Source organism: Arvicola amphibius, chromosome 4 (genome assembly GCF_903992535.2).
Source record: "Arvicola amphibius chromosome 4, mArvAmp1.2, whole genome shotgun sequence".
In the NCBI taxonomy this organism is placed as follows: domain Eukaryota; kingdom Metazoa; phylum Chordata; class Mammalia; order Rodentia; family Cricetidae; genus Arvicola; species Arvicola amphibius.
This window is the reverse complement of record NC_052050.1, coordinates 760,504-780,153: the sequence shown is the minus strand read 5'-3', so window position 1 is coordinate 780,153 and position 19,650 is coordinate 760,504. Positions and strand designations below refer to the sequence as shown.

Genomic DNA, 19,650 nt, shown 5'->3' with positions numbered 1-19,650 from the left:
GCTAGTCTTGGGGATGTAATCTAACAGGTTTGTTTAGCTAGGCAGTGGGAAAGCAAGAAGGACAAGGCCTGCTACAGCTGTGCTTGCCACGCTAGGACTGAACAGAATCCGTTCAAAAAGTTTAAAAATTACTGTGCCTAAGAGAACTATTGAAGTCAAGTTGGACTTTGAATTGTTAAGGACTCTTAAGTATTCTTGTTGTAATTACCAGGCCTTGTACAATTTTAATAAAACTGTTGTTTGTGCAAGTTAATATAGGTCACCATGTAGCAGAAATTCTAATTGTATTAATAATAAAAACCCAGAGTCAGATATTGAGGTAAATGCAGAAAGAAGAGGAACATAAAGAAGCCAGTCACTAAAGAGACTTCCACCTCCACCAAATCCTCACACTGAAGGGGGAAAGATTATGTCTCTAAGGAATCTCAAACTGAATGTTCAGACTGAAAGCCCTGAGCTCCTGTGTCCTCGCACCTTATGTTCTTCTCTCTGCCCATCCATATGACTCCTGTCTCCACCCCCTGGTGCTGGGATTAAAGTCATGTGAAACCAAGTGCTGGGCTCAAAAGTATGACTCTGTTTCTTTTTCAGAGTGATTCAATCTTGTGTAGAGCAGAGTACCCTTGAACTCACAGAGATCCATCTGCCTCTGTCTCCAGGATGCTGGGATCAAAGGTGTGAGCCACCACTGCCTGGCCTCTATAGCCAACTAGAGTGGCTAGCTCCCCAATCTGATCTTCAGTCATGCATTATTTGTTAGATCATAAACAAAATATCACATCATCAGGTTAACTGCTGATTTTGCTGCCATAAACAGAAGCTTGTTTTGCTCAAAACGACCTAATGATCACCTTTAAATAAATGAAATTTTTGTTCTTTGCCTTTATAAACCCCTGTCTTATGGGACTGGGAGCTACATTTGAATATAGACCTGGAGCCAGTATATGAAGAAAAAGTTTCTTCTTTGTTACAGTGTGTTCACTGTCATACTGGTGAATGTCTGAAGGACCCACAGACCCATTAATGTATACTTCCAAGGAAGAGAGCCTCCAGCTGTATCAAAGTGGAGAAAGCTAGCTGTCAGCAAGGAATGCCACTTTAATTCTCTTTAATTTTGACTGTGGGTGCAATAGCTATATGAGTGAGGTTCTGCCTTTATTTCTAAAAAAAAGAAAAAACTATAGTGTGTGACCTGGAATTGTAATTCAAATAAACCTCTTGTCCCCAGAGTTTCCTTTTGTTAGTGCATCTTATCACAACCACAGAAACGAAGATGGACCATCCTCTGTCTACCCACACGAGCTTAGCAAAGGGACTTATCAGCAAGTCGGGAGTTCCCCCATGAACGTCTGACCAGAACAAGTTTAGAAGAAAGCAAAGAAGACCAGGTGACACATGAACACCCACAAATATTCCTGAAGAGAAGCTTTGTTGGACTTGTTGGCTTCTCGTTTTAGGGTAAAAGGTCCAACCCCACTTCCGGGTTTGAAAAGCTATCAAACCCACCAATCCCAGAACTCGAAATACTTCCAATCCCCACCATGGAAAACCTATCCTGGAAAACCCTGCCCAAAGAAACCCTTTATATAACCCGCCTCCTGCTCAGTTCCCTGCTGCTTCTCTGTGGAGCACAGGCAGCCCATCTGTGTCTTTCCCAATAAATCTCTTGTGTGAGGTTTGTTGTGCAGTGTGACCCTGTGACTCTCACAGCCAGGATAGATTTCCCCTCAGAGCCGCAACACTTCCACTGGGGAGATTTTCCCCTCAATACTGTAGACTAACACTTGCCTGAACCATGAGGGACAGCACAGGAAGTGTCTCCTACCTGACTTGAAGAGTCAGCAACACAGCCTGGTTATATGGGAAGGAGGGGTATGGCAAAGGTTTGAAATAAAGAACTCTGTTTTGATCAGTCCCATGCCTTCTCTGGAACATCAAATGAAGTGGTAGATTTTTCTCACCCTAAAATGTGAAAACAATTTCAGCGGCATTGAGTGGACACAGAAGCATGTCTAGCTGAGGTGTTGCTTTCCCAGACTAGTGCAGGCTCTGGAGATGCTGTGACTGGATCATGTCTTCAGCGGGTATTGTGGAGGTCCTCTGCAGCAGGTGATCTGTCCTCAGAGTGACCTTGTCTACAACAGCCAGGCTGACAGGAGGGTGGGACAGTCAGGTTGCTGAGATGAAATATCATGATCAATGTAATGCACAAAAAAAAATATTATTTTCTCTTATAGACCAAATTGATAGAAGAGAAGGCAGTGGTGGGGGGGGGGAGGAGATGGGCAGAACAAAAGGCGAGAGAAGACATCTCCAGCTACAAACATGAAGATGAGAGAGCAAACTGGAAGCAGGTGGGGCTAAGAACTCTCAAAGTCTCAAAGGTCACTGCTAGTGACACACTTCCTACAGTAAGCCTGCATCCCCCTAAATGTCCCCAAAGCAGCCCCACTAGGAATTAAGTGTTCAAATACACAATAATATGGGGGCATGGATCATCCAATCCCACAGGTGTTGGCAGTTGAACAGAAAGGCCCGAAGGCAAGACCAAGGAGAGACAGCTGGCTACTTGAAGCTGAAGAAGAGACAGCTGAGCAGTTCAAGAGCTCACAGACACAGGTTGATAAGGGAGAGGGGCGAGGAGGAGGAGAGAAGACCATACCGGGCCTGTGAAGAGTTCCAGGTATCTGTCAAGCTCACAACTGAACATAGCAGCTTTCCTTGTCAAACTCCCAGAGAGCAGCACGGTATTCTTCAGGAGGTGAGTGGATAAACAGAGGTGTATCCAGTTAATGGAGTATTACTGAACCCTGAGGTGAACCCTGATTCCTGCTGCCCCACAGCAGCTCGGAAACCTAGCTGTATGTTCCCAAGGAAGGAAACTGAGGTAGTTTCTTGTTGCTTGTGGCCAGCATGTGACATTTTGGATAGGGCAAAACAGTTGCAGAGGGCATGTCAGTGATTCTAGGGCCTGGGGAGGACAGAGTGCCATGGGGTATATGTAGAGACAGTGAACTGGTGCCCATGGCCCTGTGTTGATGGGGGCATATCATGATACCTGTACCTAACCTGGGGATGTCCAGACTAGACAGTGAGCACCTGCATGAGGTGACAACACCCAGAGTGCTGCTCCCAGATTTAAACATATATTCAGTGATTGTTCAGCTCAGGAGGGAGGCCACTGGAAAACTTCTGTTTTCTGGTTGGTTTTTCCCTGTGTCCCTGACTTCCTCTACAAATAAACTTCAGACAAAATTCTTTCAAGAGTTGTTTAAGAACGAAAAGTCCCAGAGAGGGGAAAATGTGTTTAAAACGCAGTCGAGGGCCGAGTGGGCAGTTTCACAAGTTTTAAAGAACTTTTACTAAAAAGGGAAGAGGGGACCCTCTTTTTCAAACAAAATAAGCCGCAGGCTCAATCTCAGGCCTTCGTGTCTCCTGAAGTGACTGTGATTCAAGACATAGGGCATCTCCTGTGCAAGCAGGCCAGCAGCACATGCATTCATGAGGGTTGCCAGGCCACAAGTGCATCTCCGGCCCAAGGTGATTCAGCCCCTTAGCTTTCTACATTTTATGGCTCATGAAGATATGTAAATGAGCAGGAGCATCATGGGTATTGGCCCTTTATAAGGGTGCTGTGTCGGAGGCGCCTCTCTGGGATCAGCGTCCATTAGCAGGCTTACTGGGAATTCAGCCAGGCAGGTGAGGATGGGAAGGGGTTGAGAGGGTGGCAGGGACTGATTGGGTGGGTGAGGGGGTCTTGATCTGCGTGGGAGCGCAGTGGGCAGGGGGGGATCCAGATTTAGGCTTCCAGGCCTCCTTCAGTTGGGGGCCGGGCCATGAGCCCCGAGGAAGCTGCTGAGCCTGGGGCTGTGGTGAGGGAGCCCCCAGGCTGCTCAAGGCGCGAGCAGTGCACCCCGAGGAACCTCAGCCCCAGCCCTCCTCCCCTCGGTGGTCTCAGCAGCCTGCGCAGCAGGCGGCGCCAAGCCTCGTTTTCTTTCCCTTTCAAGCTCCCAGACATTGGAGCAAGTGTGAAGCTGGAGAAGTTTCTGGAATCTTAAGACTGTCCACTTCTCCAAGGAGGTATCCATTGCATTGGCACCCAGTTTTCTCACCACTATCCCATAGCCTGGAGCCCAAAGTACCCTAGACCCCCTACTGCACCCCATTTTCTCCTGGTACTCCCATTCACGGCCCTCCCCACCTGACCCCAGCATCACGCGGTCTCCAAAGCCTGAGACCATCAATCAAGTCTTCTTTCTCTGTCCAATCAGCTGCAGGCAGGCTTCTTGGCCATGTGTCCCCCAGTCAGCATTCGCCATAGGACCAGGGGCATGCCCTACCTCTTTGTGGCCTGGCTATACCACCTTGTCCATGGAGACCAGATGAAGATCTGCTTTGCTTGCTTCAAGGAAGCTTTCCTGGTAGTTAGAAGAACGTTGGAGACGGGAGATTGGGAAGAGGAAGTGTTGGATAATGAGTCTGTAGTACTTTCAGAGGACGGATCTGATCCAGATGCATGGCTGGGGTTGGAGCTCACTGAGTTCCAGAGCCATGGGTATTTGCCACAGATGGAAACTGAGCATGCGGGGCCTGGGTTCCCGGTATCAGCCCCTGTATGGCCGGTACCCGAGCCTGTGCCTACTGAGCTGCGGCCTGACGAAGCTGTACCCCTGGACGGAGGCCCCGAGATTGATGACTGGACCCAGGTGCTTCCCTTGAGATTAGGCATCTTCCGTTGCTGCCTCCACCGGCGCATTATTCCTCCTCTGTCCTGGTGTGATGTTACCTATTTCAACCCGTATCCTGGGCAACCTGTATTGTTGGAGTTGAGCCCCATCTGGCCCATGCAGTTGCTAGTAGAAAGCTTGTTGGTACACCTGAAGTTTGTCACTGTGTTAGGTGACTTCGATGACGTCTGCTACTTGCTGTCAATGCGTCCTTGTTGGGCTGTGAGGACCCAGGTCCATCGCTGGCAGATGTTGCTGGACCCTGGTGAGCTGAGGAAGGCCTATCTACAGAATGAACCTCAACAGCCGAACCTGTACCGCTGGAGGCTGAGTGTTTTGGAGTCCTCAGAGCTGGGGGTGGAGCTGGTGCCTGCGGACTGCAGCCTGCGGAAGGGAGGCTTCAAGGTGCACTCCTACCTGCCCTGGGACAGTGACACCCCAGAGGACTGGAGCACGGATCCAGGGGAGAGGGTGTTTATCAAATATGTTGAGTCTCAAAGGGACCTGAGCTATAGCGTACGCCGTCACTTCATTGATAACTTCCTTTCCTGATCCTTCCTTCCTGACTCCCGGATAACTCAGGCACTGATACTTAGGCAGCCCCCATTGCCCCAGATCCCCAGGGAATATGAAGAGCTAGAGGTTGCCTGTTCTGAGCCGCAGGGGAACTGTTTGTTCAGCATTTTAGGGGAGCATCTGGAACAGCCTAGGGGCTTCAGGACCTCAGAGGGAAGTCTGGCATGTTTGCAGCAGGAGTTTAGCTGTGCTCAGCTGACTGTTCAGTGTTTGGAAGGTGAGGCCTAGCTATATGTGTAGGTGGGGTGTTCTGTATCGGGTGTCCTGGGTGACTAGTCAAGAGCTCTTGTCTACTTTGTGCATGTCCTCTGAAGTGACCTGGCGTGTGCTGTAGTTAGATCCTGCCTTAGGGGGTCATGAGACCGGGTGCCAGGGCTAACTGTATGAAGTGTTTATGCTGTTTGCTTTTATTCATGCCTCTTTCGCTGTTTCTGTTTAATAAAGTCAGTGTTTTAAACTTTATTATTTGATGTGGATGGTTTTCCCTTCATATGGTGTCCTCATACCTGGTACTGCAGCAGCCAGAAGAGGCCCTGGAGCCTGTGGTTGCCCAGTTATTGGGTAGCTAACTCTCCCTTCCAAACTGGGTCTGTCCCATCTGTGGTTCGCCTTCTCTCCCTCCTGGTGAAGCATCAATCACCGCAAACACTTTGTTGTTTTGCCTTCGTTATTTAATTTTACTTTTATTATTGTGTGTGTTTGAGAACATGGGTGCACACACACCACAGTACACATGTGGAGGTCAGAGGACAACTTTCAGGAGTTGACTGTCTTCTTCCAGGAATGGCCACTCAGGCTAAGTGGTGGTGTCGCATACCTTTAATCCCAGCACTTGGGTGGCAGAGGCAAGCAGATCTGAGTTCGAGGCCAGCCTGGTCTACAAGAGCTAGTTCCAGGACAGGCTCCAAAGCCACAGAGAAAACCAAAACCCAGTCTCCAAACACAAAAACAAAAACAAAAAATTTCACAGACAGCTGAGCCATCTCTCCAGCCCCCAGGCTTTTAAAAAAAAATTTTTACAATTATTTATTGTGGGGTGTGTAGGGGTATGGGTATGAGTGTGTCACACCACAGCATGCATTAAATTGAGGTGACATCACACAACAAAATTATGTGAAATAAAAAAAAAATCAATGGCACTTGACATGTAGGGTAATTTTTTTTCTTCCACCACATGGAAGAAAAATAATGGGTCTGTGAGATTGACCTCAGGCCATCAGTCTTGGCGGAAGTGCCTTTCCCCACTGAGCCATTTCACGGGCCCTTGCAGGCTTCTTTTTTTTTGTTTGTTTATGTTTTTCGAGACAAGGTTTCCCTGTAGTTCTAGAGCCTGTCCTGGAACTAGCTCTTGTAGACCAGTCTGGCCTCGAACTCAGAGATCCGCCTGCCTCTGCCTCCCGAGTGCTGGGATTAAAGGCGTGCGCCACCACCGCCCGGCTGCAGGCTTCTTTTTTTTAAATAATTCCACCACAGCGTGATATTCTAGGGATTGGGGTGCATCCTAAGGAGAGGCCATCTAAGGAGCTCACGTTCTCTGTTTAGTGAACCTGTGCTGAATTCTCTGTTCCTTTTATCTAAAAAGGAGAAAGTGTGGTTCAGCATAACCTTTGAAAGAATTACACACAGGTGTATTGATGCTCTTAGCAGCATTGCTCACAGTAGTAAAAATTAAAAACTAAATTTCCAGCAAGCCACAAGCAGATAAATTGTGGCAATCCGTACACGGTGACAAAATGGTATCGCGGGTGCATCCGGCAGCACAGATGGACCTAGTGAAAGGGTTGTGAGCAGAGCACAGGCTGTGTGGCTGTGTTCATGAAAGACGTTCAGAGTAGACCAGTCCCTTCAGGACAGCAGGCGGCCGTTAGAGTCTGGGAGGGATAACTGAGTGGGTATAGGGTGACTCCTAGAGCCTTGGAAATGTTCTGATATCAGGTGGGGGAGCGGCTGTGCACACCGCGAACTCATTAAGTGCCATTTAATTTTTCATATCCAATCACTTTGACGTGTGAATGCCACCTCAAGTTCATCAAATGTTGCAGTTCAAGGGTGCTGGCCCAGAGAAGGGATCACCACCCTTTTCTCAGAGCACCTGGGTGGAAAAACCATGTCAAATATTGCCTGTGGAAATGCTTCCACAACCCTATGGCTCCTGCGTTTGAAGCTGTACCAACATCACACTTGCATTTATAGCTTGCCAGTCTCCTAAAGACAGTTGTTCCCAACAATGAAAAACTTTTTGTCCTCTTCCAGTCGCAGGCGCTTCGGGAGCCGCCGGTTACCGTCCAGCCATGGCCAAGTCCAAGAACCACACCACACACAACCAGTCCCGGAAATGGCACAGAAATGGCATCAAGAAACCCCAGTCACAAAGATACGAATCTCTCAAGGGGGTCGACCCCAAGTTCCTGAGGAACATGCGTTTTGCCAAGAAGCACAAGAAAGGCCTGAAGAAGATGCAGGCAAATAACGCAAAGGCCGCGAGTGCACGTGCGGAGGCCGTCAAGGCCCTGGTGAAGCCCCAGGTGGTGAAGCCCAAGGTGCCAAAGGGCCCCAGCCGCAAACTCACCCTTCTCGCTTTCATCGCTCACCCCAAGCTTGGGAAGCAGATTAGAAGCTACATGGCCAGGGGTCGTAGGCTCCAAAAAACAAAGCCCAAGGTTCAAGCCAAGGCAGAGGCCTCAGCTGCAGCTCAGGCTCCCAAAGGTGCCCAGGCCCCTGTCAAGGCCCCATAAGAAAGGTCTCAGTCTGCCAGTGTGAAGGGATGGACTGGTGTGGATATCTACACAGTGTCTGCAGATGGTCAGGACCTTGTGCTGTTTTACAAATAAACTTGAGGCAAGTTCAAAAAAAAAAAAAAAGAAAAAAAAAAAGAAAATTTTTGTCGTTGACGTGACTCCAACAATACCCTGAAACGTTGACTCTACTTCTAGTGTTATTTCAAAGATGAGAAAGCTGGGGTGCAGAGATGCAGCAGCTGCAGCCCTGACTTCTTTGATCACTTGAAGATCTAACCCAGAGCCTGACACTGGTGGGCATGTTTTCCTGGGAATGGAATGGAGGAGCCATGGGAAACCGGTAGGGTGTGCAGGGGAGGGTGTAGAGCCTGTCAGAGTGACACATGAACTCTTGTCGGTGGAGGGAGAAGAAAAAGTATAAATTAGCAAGTGCATTATGGTGTCATTTATGACAACGTTTCAACGGAGCATCATTAACTATACACGGAAAAGCCACACGTGGCCAAAGGCCAAAACATCTTGGGAGACGCTCCAGTCTTAGAGAAACAGTGCCTCTGGGGGAGAAGGAAGATGGGAACATGGAGGAGAGAGGGGTGTTCCTACTTACATATCAATATGAAATAACTATCAGGAAGGACTGTCATTTTGTGATCTAGGTGGAGACGGTGTCTTTTACTCACTTGTGCATCAAAAACAATGATGGGGATCACGTTGACAATGGCAGTGCTGGTGGCAAAGATGGTGACGCTGACGATGGTGGTGGTGGTAAGAACTGGAAGATGAGGGAGATCTCCCAGGAGGGAACCTAGACAAGGGTCCCACCTCTTAGACCAGGCTCCTCTCTTGGTTTTAGGGTCAGTGGAAGGTCAGAGCACTCCCACTGCAGTCAGACTTGCATGAGTTGATGCTCCTGGCCTGCTTATCACTCGGGAAGGAGAGAATGGCCATGCTGAGAGGAGAGAGGTTTCTGAAGTTGTATGATAAAAGATTGGGGTTGTTCCTAGGTATTGTAAGGAGACACGGCTTTGGTGTACTTCTTGCAAGAAAATTTGGCCTTCACTCCTCCCTCCACCTTTGCCATCCCCAGAAAGGCTCCCCATGACTCCGTGCACCATCTCCTCACCCAGGACGTTAGGTATTTGTGGATCCTGAACTGGGACCTTTTTTCTGAAGGTCACTCGGCCTTTTGGAACCAGAAGACAGCCGTGTTTGGACCCCATGGTCTCTCATCTGCAGCAGGAGGCCCCTGAGGCTGATTCTCAGGGAAACTGGGGTGTTAGATATTTCTCTTTGCTTCTGTGTTTCAGCTGTCAATGGCTTGGGAATTCCCGGTCAGGAACGGGTCTGCATTCAGCCCACCTGCCAGCTTTAGAACTTCCATCTCTTGGGATCACTGGGATGTTCACTAACCAATGGCCCCTCTCCTCAGCTGCAGACTGGTACCAGTTTTAATTGATTTCATTGTGGTCATCGTCTCTCCAGCTGGGTCTCAGAGCTGAAGGGCATTATGCCCGGAGGCAGGAAACGGCAGTGCCGGAGCCTGGAAGTAGGGGAAATTATTCTCTGTACAAAAAGACGCATCTCCTGGAGATGTGGAGTGGTGGCAGTCTATGGGGTGCTCAAGCAGTGGGGGCAGGGAGGTGAATGAACCCCCCGCTGTGGCTGTATGGTGTAGCCACAGCACCCTGGGAAGCATCCCAGCCTCTGATGTGGGTGGGCCTCAAAAGCCATCTCTGCACTGCCCACAATGTCAGGCGTGCATCAAAACCTAGGTTCCCTCACTCTCAGCCTGTTCTTACCTTTCCCAATGTTTCCCATGAGAAATTGCTGCTCTTGTGGACCACAATGGTAGAGAGAAGGACCGCTGGTCTTTGAGCACCTAGTGGTATACTTATAAAGCATTGGGCTTCTTTAAGAAGTCGAAAAGCACCTGTATGCGGGCTGGATGTGCACCCGAGAAAGAGATTCCCCCCGCCCCCAACTGGTTCTTACCCACAAAGCCTCATTTTTTTTTTTTTTTTTGCAGAGTGTGGTAATGCAATTAGAAATGAGTTCTTTCAGAGAAATTGTCGTTCTCGGACATAATGAAGCCATTATGTGCAGAGCACAGCTTCAGAAGTCACATTTAAAGAAAGTGCAGGCGGCACGATCACAGCGTATGATTTAATGGCCCATGAAGTGACTTGCAGATAGGTAGGGTGTTTCTTCACAGAGCATAACAGATGTGGGGACTGCGGGAAGCATTTGCCTTTGGACAGTGCAGGTCTGTGTGAGCATTTGAGCCCCTGTGGACACTCAAGTTCCCCCTGTTCCCCTGAGAATGGTTCTCAGATGACCTCCCAAAGCTTTCGCTTTGAACCCCTTCCTTCTGCCCTCACCTCTGCTAAGCATCCTTGGGATGACCCAGCAACTCTACTGTCCATGGAGTTTGTCCAGCATCCACATTAGATAGGCATTGGTCCTTCAGAAAATGGTGTTGCTGTGTGGATTGGGGCTCTGTAGGATCAAGGACTTGGCTGGGATTCAGCTCGGTAGAGGGGTCCCTAGCTGTACTAGAAGGGGAAATGATGTCAAACAACAAGGGCTCATAGCTGCTGCTAGAAGTGCAGAGAATCAAGAAACAACTGTGACCATCCTTGGTCATCCATGTATCTGGCCTGTAGACATCCATATATTGGGGCTTATTGACCGGTCAGCTTCCCCTAGGTAAACCATTGGCTTCTAGAGGCCTTTCTCCATAGTCTGGACTCTCATCAAGCCTGAGCTCACATTGGCTGTATAGATTGAGGCTCTGGTTCCGCTGTAAGGAGAGTGCAGATGTGACTTCCTACCTGTCCCTGTTATTTGAGGCCTCCCCAGCTTCCAGGGGTCCCCTCTCTACCTACACAGACACAGTTGAAAGTGGGGCCCAGTGGCCCTATACCCCAGAGAGATGCCTACTGCAGTCTGGGGTCCAGTCTCCAGCAGAACAGGAGTTTGTGACTACCTTTTTCCCTAAACCCCCTCAGATAGAAAAGTCTAACTGGGCTGACTCCGTGGAGTCCCATCAAACGCTCTTGATGGTTTCCTTCTTTGTTCTTTATCTACTTTATTCTCCCTCCTATCTCATGTTTTTTTACAGCTTTTCTGCCCCAATAGAATCTCCCAGGCAGTACAAGAGTCAGAGCAGCTGCTTTCCACTTTTCAAGTGAATAATTATAGGTAAAAAATATGTTTTTCATCTCCCTCACATGATCAAACATTTTATGTATTACAGGTGAAAAACAAGTTGTCCCAAAAACCCACATATATTTGTAATCAAGAGAAAGAGCCGCAGCAAACATGTAAAGGCACGGCAGAAGCAAAAGACATTCCAGGGTCTGTAGACTCGTGACCTTGCCTAAACGAGATTGACCCATCAGAGGATTGCCTTCTGGTGGGCTGACTCCTGGAACTTTAATTACAACTTGCTGTTTCTCTGGCGTGGCCAACAGTTGCCCACCAGAAGGCTTTCTCACTCTCCTGGCTGAAAGTACAGATCCTGAGGTGGGAACCGGGACTTAAAGAGATGTGGGAATCAGACTGCTTGGTGTACTGGGTGGCACAGTGGAGGAGGGACTTGAACCAGAGGAGTGTGAGCAAAGGGGATGAGGCCGGGGGACCACCCTGAGGCCTCATTCAAACCCCAATGGTGTGGGAAGTCTTTCTGTCTATGTGTTGTTTTTATTGGTTAATGAATAAAGAACTGGCTTCAACTATAGCATGGGAGGAGGAAGGTGGAACAGAGAGATGCCATGGAGCCGCCAGAGACGGATGCTGGGAATTTTACAGGGTAAGCCACAGCTACGTGGTGATATGCAGATTAGTAGAAATGCATTAAATTAATATGTAAAAGTTAGCCAATAAGAAGCTAGAGCTAATGGGCCAAGCAATGACTTAATTAATATAGTTTCTTTGTGATTATTTCGGGACTGGGCAGCCAGAACAAACAAGTGGCTCCCACCTCCTACACCCCACATCTGAGCTCCGCATAGGAAGTGGAACCCCACAGAGTAATCTCTGTGCATTGTTTTCTATGATGGTCTGGTTCCCAGTCCCAGAGCCATAGGGGACTCATCTTTGTCCAGTGTATGACCAACATGGACCAGTCCTTCTGAGCACTACCCATGCAACATGTCAGGGGGGTTAGCCACCCCACAGGATGCCTTTAACAGGACCTCCGCCACAGATAAGGGTAGAGAGGAGAGTGGCTCCCTATAGCCCAAGTTTGCTTCTATGGTCTCTCCCAGAAGACTGAGCCCCAGAGAATGTGGAAGCAACCACATCATTCGATGTAAGCAACAGGAAGACTACAGGGTTGCTACCCAAACCTAGGCACCTGTTTATTTTGAGAATGATTGATTAATCATGGTCCCAAAGTTATCCCCTATTCACACTCACGGCTCACCTTCACAGTAACTTCAAGCCTCGCTCTGACACTGGTGGTTAAATGAGGTGTGGAGAGAATGAGCCCCACCAGCATACACAGAGATCCTTCCGTGTAGCAGAAAGGCAAAGTCAGGAAGCCGAATAGCAGTGCGCTGCTTTTCTGGGATCCGCGCCCGGCCAACCCCTCTGTGGCAGCGACCTCGGCCCAGGTCCGGCGCCCATCTCCGCGGAGGAGCCCTCCCGAGGGCCTGCGCGGCTGGTTATTAATACCCAGACCGGCACATTCCCAGCTGGCAGGGGGACAGGTGGCTGCTGCTGCTCAGGAGCGGGCGTGGTGTGGAACTCTCAGGAGGCAGGAGACCCACACCGCACCGTGTGCCCCGCCGCCCCGCCTGGAGAGCGCTCGGAAGGGACATTCCTTCCGAGCGAGTGACATTAGCCAACCTGCGCGCGCGGTGATGGCCACTGGGTCTCGAGTGTCTGAGTGACTGGACGCGGGCGCCTCTCTTAAGCCCCGGGCTGGGAGGCAACCGATGGCTTCGTGACAGACAGAGGTGAGCACACGGCCGCGGGCTGCACAACCCAGGGAGCATGGATCTGGGCGCGCGGGGCGTCCGCCAACCCCAAACCCAGCTTGCACCTCTCGATCCCGGAGGGCGCGGCCCGCTGGAGTCCCCGAAGTGCCAGGGAGCGCCTGTGTGCTGCTCCGGGTCTGGTGGGTCTCAGGGCAGCGCACTCATAGGAAAGTTTCACCCTCCCTGGACCGGTGACTGGAGGGTCAGTCGTGGCTTCTGCTTCCTTTGGCCTTCCTAGCCGGGCAGGAGGACCCCCGTGTCTCTGGGGCTGATCTGTAAGGTGAGACAGCAATGGGCAAGGGCTTCGGTGCAAATGCAACCAGGAGCTGCGGGTGTGGAGACCATGTCTCCTCACCCTAGACCTGCCTGATTCTTCCGCTTTGGCTGAGGGGAAAGAGCACTTCTAGAGGCCGTTTCAAGGCCTGGATGTTGGGGAGGCCTGTGCAACTCTGGGTCTTCTCTCTGCTTCCTCTCAGAAAGTTCACTCTTTAGGTCCACCCTCTAGGCCTTTCTTTTTCTTGTGAGGTCAACCTATCCGAGCAAGAGCCCCAATATACTTATACAATAAACATAAGAAGCTTAGCGGGGTTTTTGTTTTCATTGGTTTGGTTTTTTGTGCCAGGGTTTCTCTGTAAAACCTCTTTTGAGCCCTGGTTGTCCTGGAACTCGAAACTCGCACTGCAGACCAGGCTGACCTCAGACTCAGGGATCCGCCTGCCTCTGCCTCCAGAGTGCTGGGATTATAGGTGTGCGCTGCCACCCCTGGTTGGAGCTTAGAGTTTTTGCTGGGGGGAGGGGGTTGTTTGCTTGTTTGTTTGTTTTACATGTTTACCTGCGGGAGGTCCACTGAGGGCAGGGAATGTGCATACCTAGCCCCAGGGACTTCTAGTGTTACACACACACACACACACACACACACACACACACACACGGAGACTGCTTTGACCTCCTGTAACCGTGACCTTCTCCATTAATGAACTTATCTCAGAGGGAGCCACATTTAAGCTCCTGCCTGCTACTGTCCTTCAGAACCACGTCTCTCGCAGACTGCAGTGCTAGGCTTTTCCATTTCTGTGGGTCATTTGTACGGAACTTTTGCTTTATACTGTTGCTGCTGCTATGTATGGTCACTTGGGTTGTTTCAAACTCATTAGACATGAAGCTGCTGTTCTTTGGAGTGTCAGTGGGATCACTGGTGACGTGGAACACACCTGTTTTGCTTCGTTGAAGAGCTGTAGGCATTTCACGGTCTCGACTGGAGTCCCTGAGGATTCTAGTTATAACCCCCGTAACTCAACAACAGGTGCGCTGATCTTTCTGGATATGGGCATGTAACGAGTGTTTTTCTGCCCCCGCCAGTCAGCTCCCAAATAATGACACAGAGACTTAGGATTAACTATGAAAGCTCGGCCTTAGCTTAGGTTTGCTCCTAAGTTCTAATAACTTAAATTAACCCATTTATATTAATCTATGTTCTGTCACGTGATGTTACCTCTCTTCCATCTTGCACCTCCTGTTTCCTCTCATGTCTCCTGGCTACTCCTGTGTACCTAAATTCCTCCTCCTCCTCCTCCTCCTTTCTCTCCCCAGAGATCCCGCCTATACCTCCTGCCTCATTGTCGGCCACTCAGCTTTTCTTGACACCAGTCACAGAAACCCACCCTCACACAGTGTGCAAACATCCCACAACACAGGCACGCTGTGTGCGTGCACATGCGTGTGTGCTTCTTAGAGTCTCTTTGTGGTTTCGATTTGCGTTTCTCTGACAGTAACAAGCTATGCAGAACGTCTTTTCCTTAGCTTGTGGCCTTTGGGGTATTTTCTTTCAGACATTCCTGCTCAGTTTGCCTCCCCACAGCCCGCCCCACACATAGCTAATAATTACTCTTTTCTCTATGGTTTACAGTTCTCACGTGTATACTGATCCCTGGTCCATTGGTCTGACGTATATTTTCACATCTCACCTTTACTTGTTTGATGAAGTTCTTCATTTTGATGAAGTTTGGGGTTTGTGGTTTTTTTTAAAAAGACATTTCTATTTATGTGTACGAATGTTTTTGTTTGGATGTATGTATGTGCTCCACATGTGTCTCTGGTGCCTGAGGAGGTCAGGGGAAAGTGTCAGATCCCCTGGAGCTGGAATGACAGATGGTTATTAGTGGCTGAAGCAGTGTGAATGAAAATGGCCCCAGAGGCTCATAGGGGCACTATTGGAAGGTGTGGCCTTGTTAGAGGAAGTGTACCACTGGGGTGGGTTATGAGGTCTCAGAAGCTCAAGCCAGGCCTAGTTTTTCATTCTCTTCCTGCTGCCTGCAGATCCAGATGTAGACCGCTCAGCTATCTCCCCCCCCCATCCCCGCACCATGTCTGCCCGCCTGCATGCGACCATGCTTCCCGCCATGACGATAATGGACTAAACCTCTGAAGTGTAATCTAGCTCCAGTTAAATATTTTCCTTTATAAGAGTTGCCGTGGTGATAGTGTCTTTTTGCAGCAACAAAACCCTAACTAAGACAGCTGCCATGTGGGTGCCGGGAATCCAACCCAGCTCCTCCGCAAGAGCAGCAAGTGATCTCTCCAGCCCCAATTAAGTTTGTTTTTAAGTAATCTTTTCCTGAGCCACAGAGATCATTCAGCGATTGAGAGCACCTGCTGCTCTTGCAGAGGAGCTGAGTTTGGTTTGCAGTAACCACAAGGTGGTTCACAGCCATCCGTAATTCCAGTTTCAAGGTATCTGATTTTTTCCTGGCCCCTGAGGATACCAGGCATGTATCCTGTGTACATACATTTGTGAAGTCAAAAAGCACTCATACATATAAAACAAATTAATCTGAGAGAGAGAGAGACAGAGACAGAGAGAGAGACAGAGAGAGAGAGAGAGAGACAGAGAGAGAGAGAAAGGTGGGGGTGGGGCTGTACTCTAAAATTTTTTTTAAAAGTTGGGCATGGTGGCACACATAGGAGGTAGAAGCAGGTAGATCTTTGTGAGTTCAAGGCCATTTTGATATTCTGACCTGCATAGTTCCAGGGCAACCATGGCTGCATAGTGAGTCTTTGCTTTAAAATAAAACCATTTTCTGGGGGGTGATGTTTCCATGGGTGAGGGTGCTTGCCTCCAAGACTGAGTTAGAGCCTGAAGACCTGCATGGAAAAGAAGGAAAGAATCAATCCCAAAGGTTGTTCTAACCTCTACATGAACACTGTGGCATTCACACATGCACACACGTACTCACACATGCACACATGCACTCACACACACACTCACATATGCACACATGCACTCACACACGCACACACACTCACATGCACACACACTCACACATGCACACACGCACTCACAAATGCACACACGCACTCACATGTGCACACACACATACACACGCACTCACACATGCACACATGCACTCACACACACACACATGCACACATGCACTCACTCACACTCACACATGCACACACACACTCACACACGCACACACACTCACACATGCACACACACTCACACATGCACACATGCACTCACACATGCACTCACACATGCACACATGCACTCACATGTGCACACACACATACACACGCACTCACACATGCACACATGCACTCACACACACACACTCACACATGCACACATGCACTCACTCACACTCACACATGCACACACACACTCACACATGCACACATGCACTCACACATGCACACATGCACTTACATGTGCACACACACACACACTCACACATGCACAAACGCACTCACACGCACACACCAAATAAGACTACAATTTAAACAATTTTTTAGAAAAAAAATAAATATTTTCCTGCCATGGATCATAATTTTTTTTCCAAAGGTTTTTTTTGATTGACCGCCCTCCATCACTGTGTGTGTAATGTGAGACAGGGATCCAGGCTTATATGAAAAATAAAAATTCAAAGGCCTTTACCTACTTTTCTATTGGAACATTTAAGCTCAGTAGACATTACTTTTGTGGCGGGAAGAAACCCTTTCAAGTATACAAGTGACATAAAATGGAAAACGGGACTTAGGACTCTTGTCTCTGCCTTGCTGTGATCAGCTTTTCAGAAACAGAAAGGCCTTACGTTTGCATTGGGGTAGACTGGCACCCTACAGGGGAGTTTCCTGGGAGACAGTGGGTCCCAATGGCTATAGGGTCCCCTGTGTAGCGGGGGAGATGACACAAAAGGGGTTCTTCTGAGGGTTCCAACCGGGGACAGGACTTGGTGAGCCCTCATCTCTTTTCGGAGGGGCAGTGATTGTGTCCCTCGTAGAGGCTGCTGGGGCATGGAAGTGACGATCTTGCACCTTTGACGTTAACCTTCTCCCACAGGACACAGTTCCCACAGGCCTCCTCTCTGAGCAGTGGGATCCCCACCAGAAGCCCAGTGTGAGGGCAGAGAGATGGCACTGAGCCTGGAGTCTACAACCAATTTCCCCACGCTAGCCATGTCAGAAACTGTGTCTGAGTTGCCTGGCGGCCCCAATGTGTCCCTCAACAGTTCCTGGACTGGACCAACAGATCACAGCTCCCTGCGAGACCTGGTGGCCACGGGGGCCATTGGGGCGGTGCTTTCCGCCATGGGTGTGGTGGGCATGGTGGGAAACGTGTACACCCTGGTGGTCATGTGCCGCTTCCTGCACGCCTCAGCCTCCATGTATGTCTATGTGGTCAACCTGGCACTGGCCGACTTGCTGTACCTGATGAGCATCCCCTTCATCGTAGCGACCTACGTAACTAAGGACTGGCACTTTGGAGATGTGGGCTGCCGTGTTCTCTTTAGCCTGGACTTCCTCACCATGCACGCCAGCATCTTTACTCTGACCATAATGAGCAGCGAGCGCTACGCAGCAGTGCTGAGACCCCTGGACACAGTGCAGCGCTCCAAGGGTTACCGTAAGCTGCTGGCACTGGGCACCTGGTTGCTGGCGCTGCTGCTGACCTTACCCATGATGCTTGCCATCCGGCTAGTTCACAGAGGCCCCAAGAGCCTTTGCCTGCCATCCTGGGGCCCTCGTGCCCACCGTATTTACCTGACGCTTCTCTTCGGGACCAGCATTGTGGGGCCCGGCCTGGTCATTGGGCTGCTCTATGTCCGCCTGGCCAGGGCCTACTGGCTATCTCAGCAAGCCTCTTTCAAGCAGACGCGGCGGCTGCCAAACCCCAGGGTGCTCTACCTCATCTTTGGCATCGTCCTCCTCTTCTGGGCCTGCTTCCTACCCTTCTGGCTGTGGCAGCTGCTGGCCCAGTACCACGAGGCCACGCCACTGGCACCCCAGACTGCACGCATTGTCAACTACCTGACCACTTGCCTCACTTACGGCAACAGCTGCGTCAATCCCTTCCTTTATACACTGCTCACCAAGAACTATCGTGAGTACCTGCGTGGCCGCCAGCGAGCACTGGGTAGTAGCAGTTGCCGTGGCCCAGGGAGTGCTGGCAGTTTCCTGCCCAGCCGAGTCCACCTCCAGCAGAACTCTGGCCGCTCGCTGTCCTCCAGCAGCCAGAAGACCACAGAGACCCTCATGCTGTCCCCAGTTCCCGCTAGTGGGCCCTTTGTCTGAGCGTGCAAGGACCCAAAGCCAGGCTGCCGAGAAGCCCGTTCCCAGAATCCCCTACTCAAACCTAACCATCTTGTCCGTCCTTCTCGGCTGTCTTCCGGAAAGTTCCCTGTGTTTTCTTCACTGTTGCTCACTCCAGCTCTGTCAGCACCTTTCCCTCAGTGCCAACACGCGCCTCCTTCAAACCTGTCTCTCAGAGTCTTCAGACCCTGCGGCCCAGACCCGCTTCCGTAGACCCTGGTGAGCTGAGTCATCTAAAGCCTACTTACCCAGAGCAGCTAGCGCCAGGCTGTGAACCAGATCTGTAGAAAACCCTTCCAGCCTTGAGGACCCTCCCCAACTGGTTGGTGAGGGCCCAGCAGCCAAGCTCTACCCTCTCCCTCTCCCTCCCCTAGCCCGTCCCAAGGTAGCTTCATGTCTTTGTGCGCACAAGGAACAATAAACCCTGTACTCTGCAGTCTGCCCTGCCTCGTGCTGGGGTTGAAAGTTGGGATGGGGATGGTCCTGGACTCAGGGGATCCCCAGTGTGAAGCACCTGAGTGTTTGGTGAGGGCATGCCTGCTTTCCAAGCCTTTGCCTATGAATGGGAGCCCTCCCCTTTATTTAAGGTGGACAGGAGGGCGGGTAACAGAGGTTGTGAGAGACTGGGGGGTGGGGCATTGGTGGACCAGGAGGAGAAGCTGCCCAGCTAGCAGTGAAGGAAAGGAAGCCCTGCAGGCTACAATTCTTAGATAAGATAGTCAAAACCCAAACGTGGCTCACAGTGACAGGGATATGGCCCTGCCTTCACTGCTCCTGGACAAACTGTTTCCCTGTCCCAAGTACCATCTTCAGGACATCCTTTGTTGGCTGGCCATTCCTCTTGCCGTGACCAGACCACACCTGTCCACTGCTTCAGGATGATCATCAGAGGCCGGTGTACCTTACCCTTGCTGAAGGTCGGGTGCACTCCTGTGGCAGGATACGGAGTGCAGGTCTCTGGAGTGATACCACATTCTAGAAGTAGATTCTGGTGGCTGGCCACAGTACTTTGTGCTTCTCCATGGCTGAGATACT

At 50.2% G+C, this 19,650-nt stretch overlaps 3 protein-coding genes across 3 annotated transcripts; all 3 read left to right on the top strand.

The window, feature by feature from the left end:
- The first annotated feature begins 4,292 nt into the window (after nucleotides 1-4,292).
- Nucleotides 4,293-5,279, top strand: LOC119813596 (testis-expressed protein 19.2-like). The gene has a single exon (XM_038328973.1). It carries the CDS (start codon nucleotides 4,293-4,295, stop codon nucleotides 5,277-5,279), a length of 987 nt encoding a protein of 328 aa, XP_038184901.1.
- A 2,315-nt stretch (nucleotides 5,280-7,594) lies between these two features.
- On the top strand, nucleotides 7,595-8,038 carry LOC119813605 (60S ribosomal protein L29-like). The gene has a single exon (XM_038328981.1). It carries the CDS (start codon nucleotides 7,595-7,597, stop codon nucleotides 8,036-8,038), a length of 444 nt encoding a protein of 147 aa, XP_038184909.1.
- A 9,398-nt stretch (nucleotides 8,039-17,436) lies between these two features.
- Nucleotides 17,437-18,597, top strand: Uts2r (urotensin 2 receptor). Its single transcript, XM_038324701.1, has one exon. The coding sequence runs from the start codon at nucleotides 17,437-17,439 to the stop codon at nucleotides 18,595-18,597; it is 1,161 nt and encodes a 386-aa protein (XP_038180629.1).
- The last annotated feature ends 1,053 nt before the right edge of the window (nucleotides 18,598-19,650 follow it).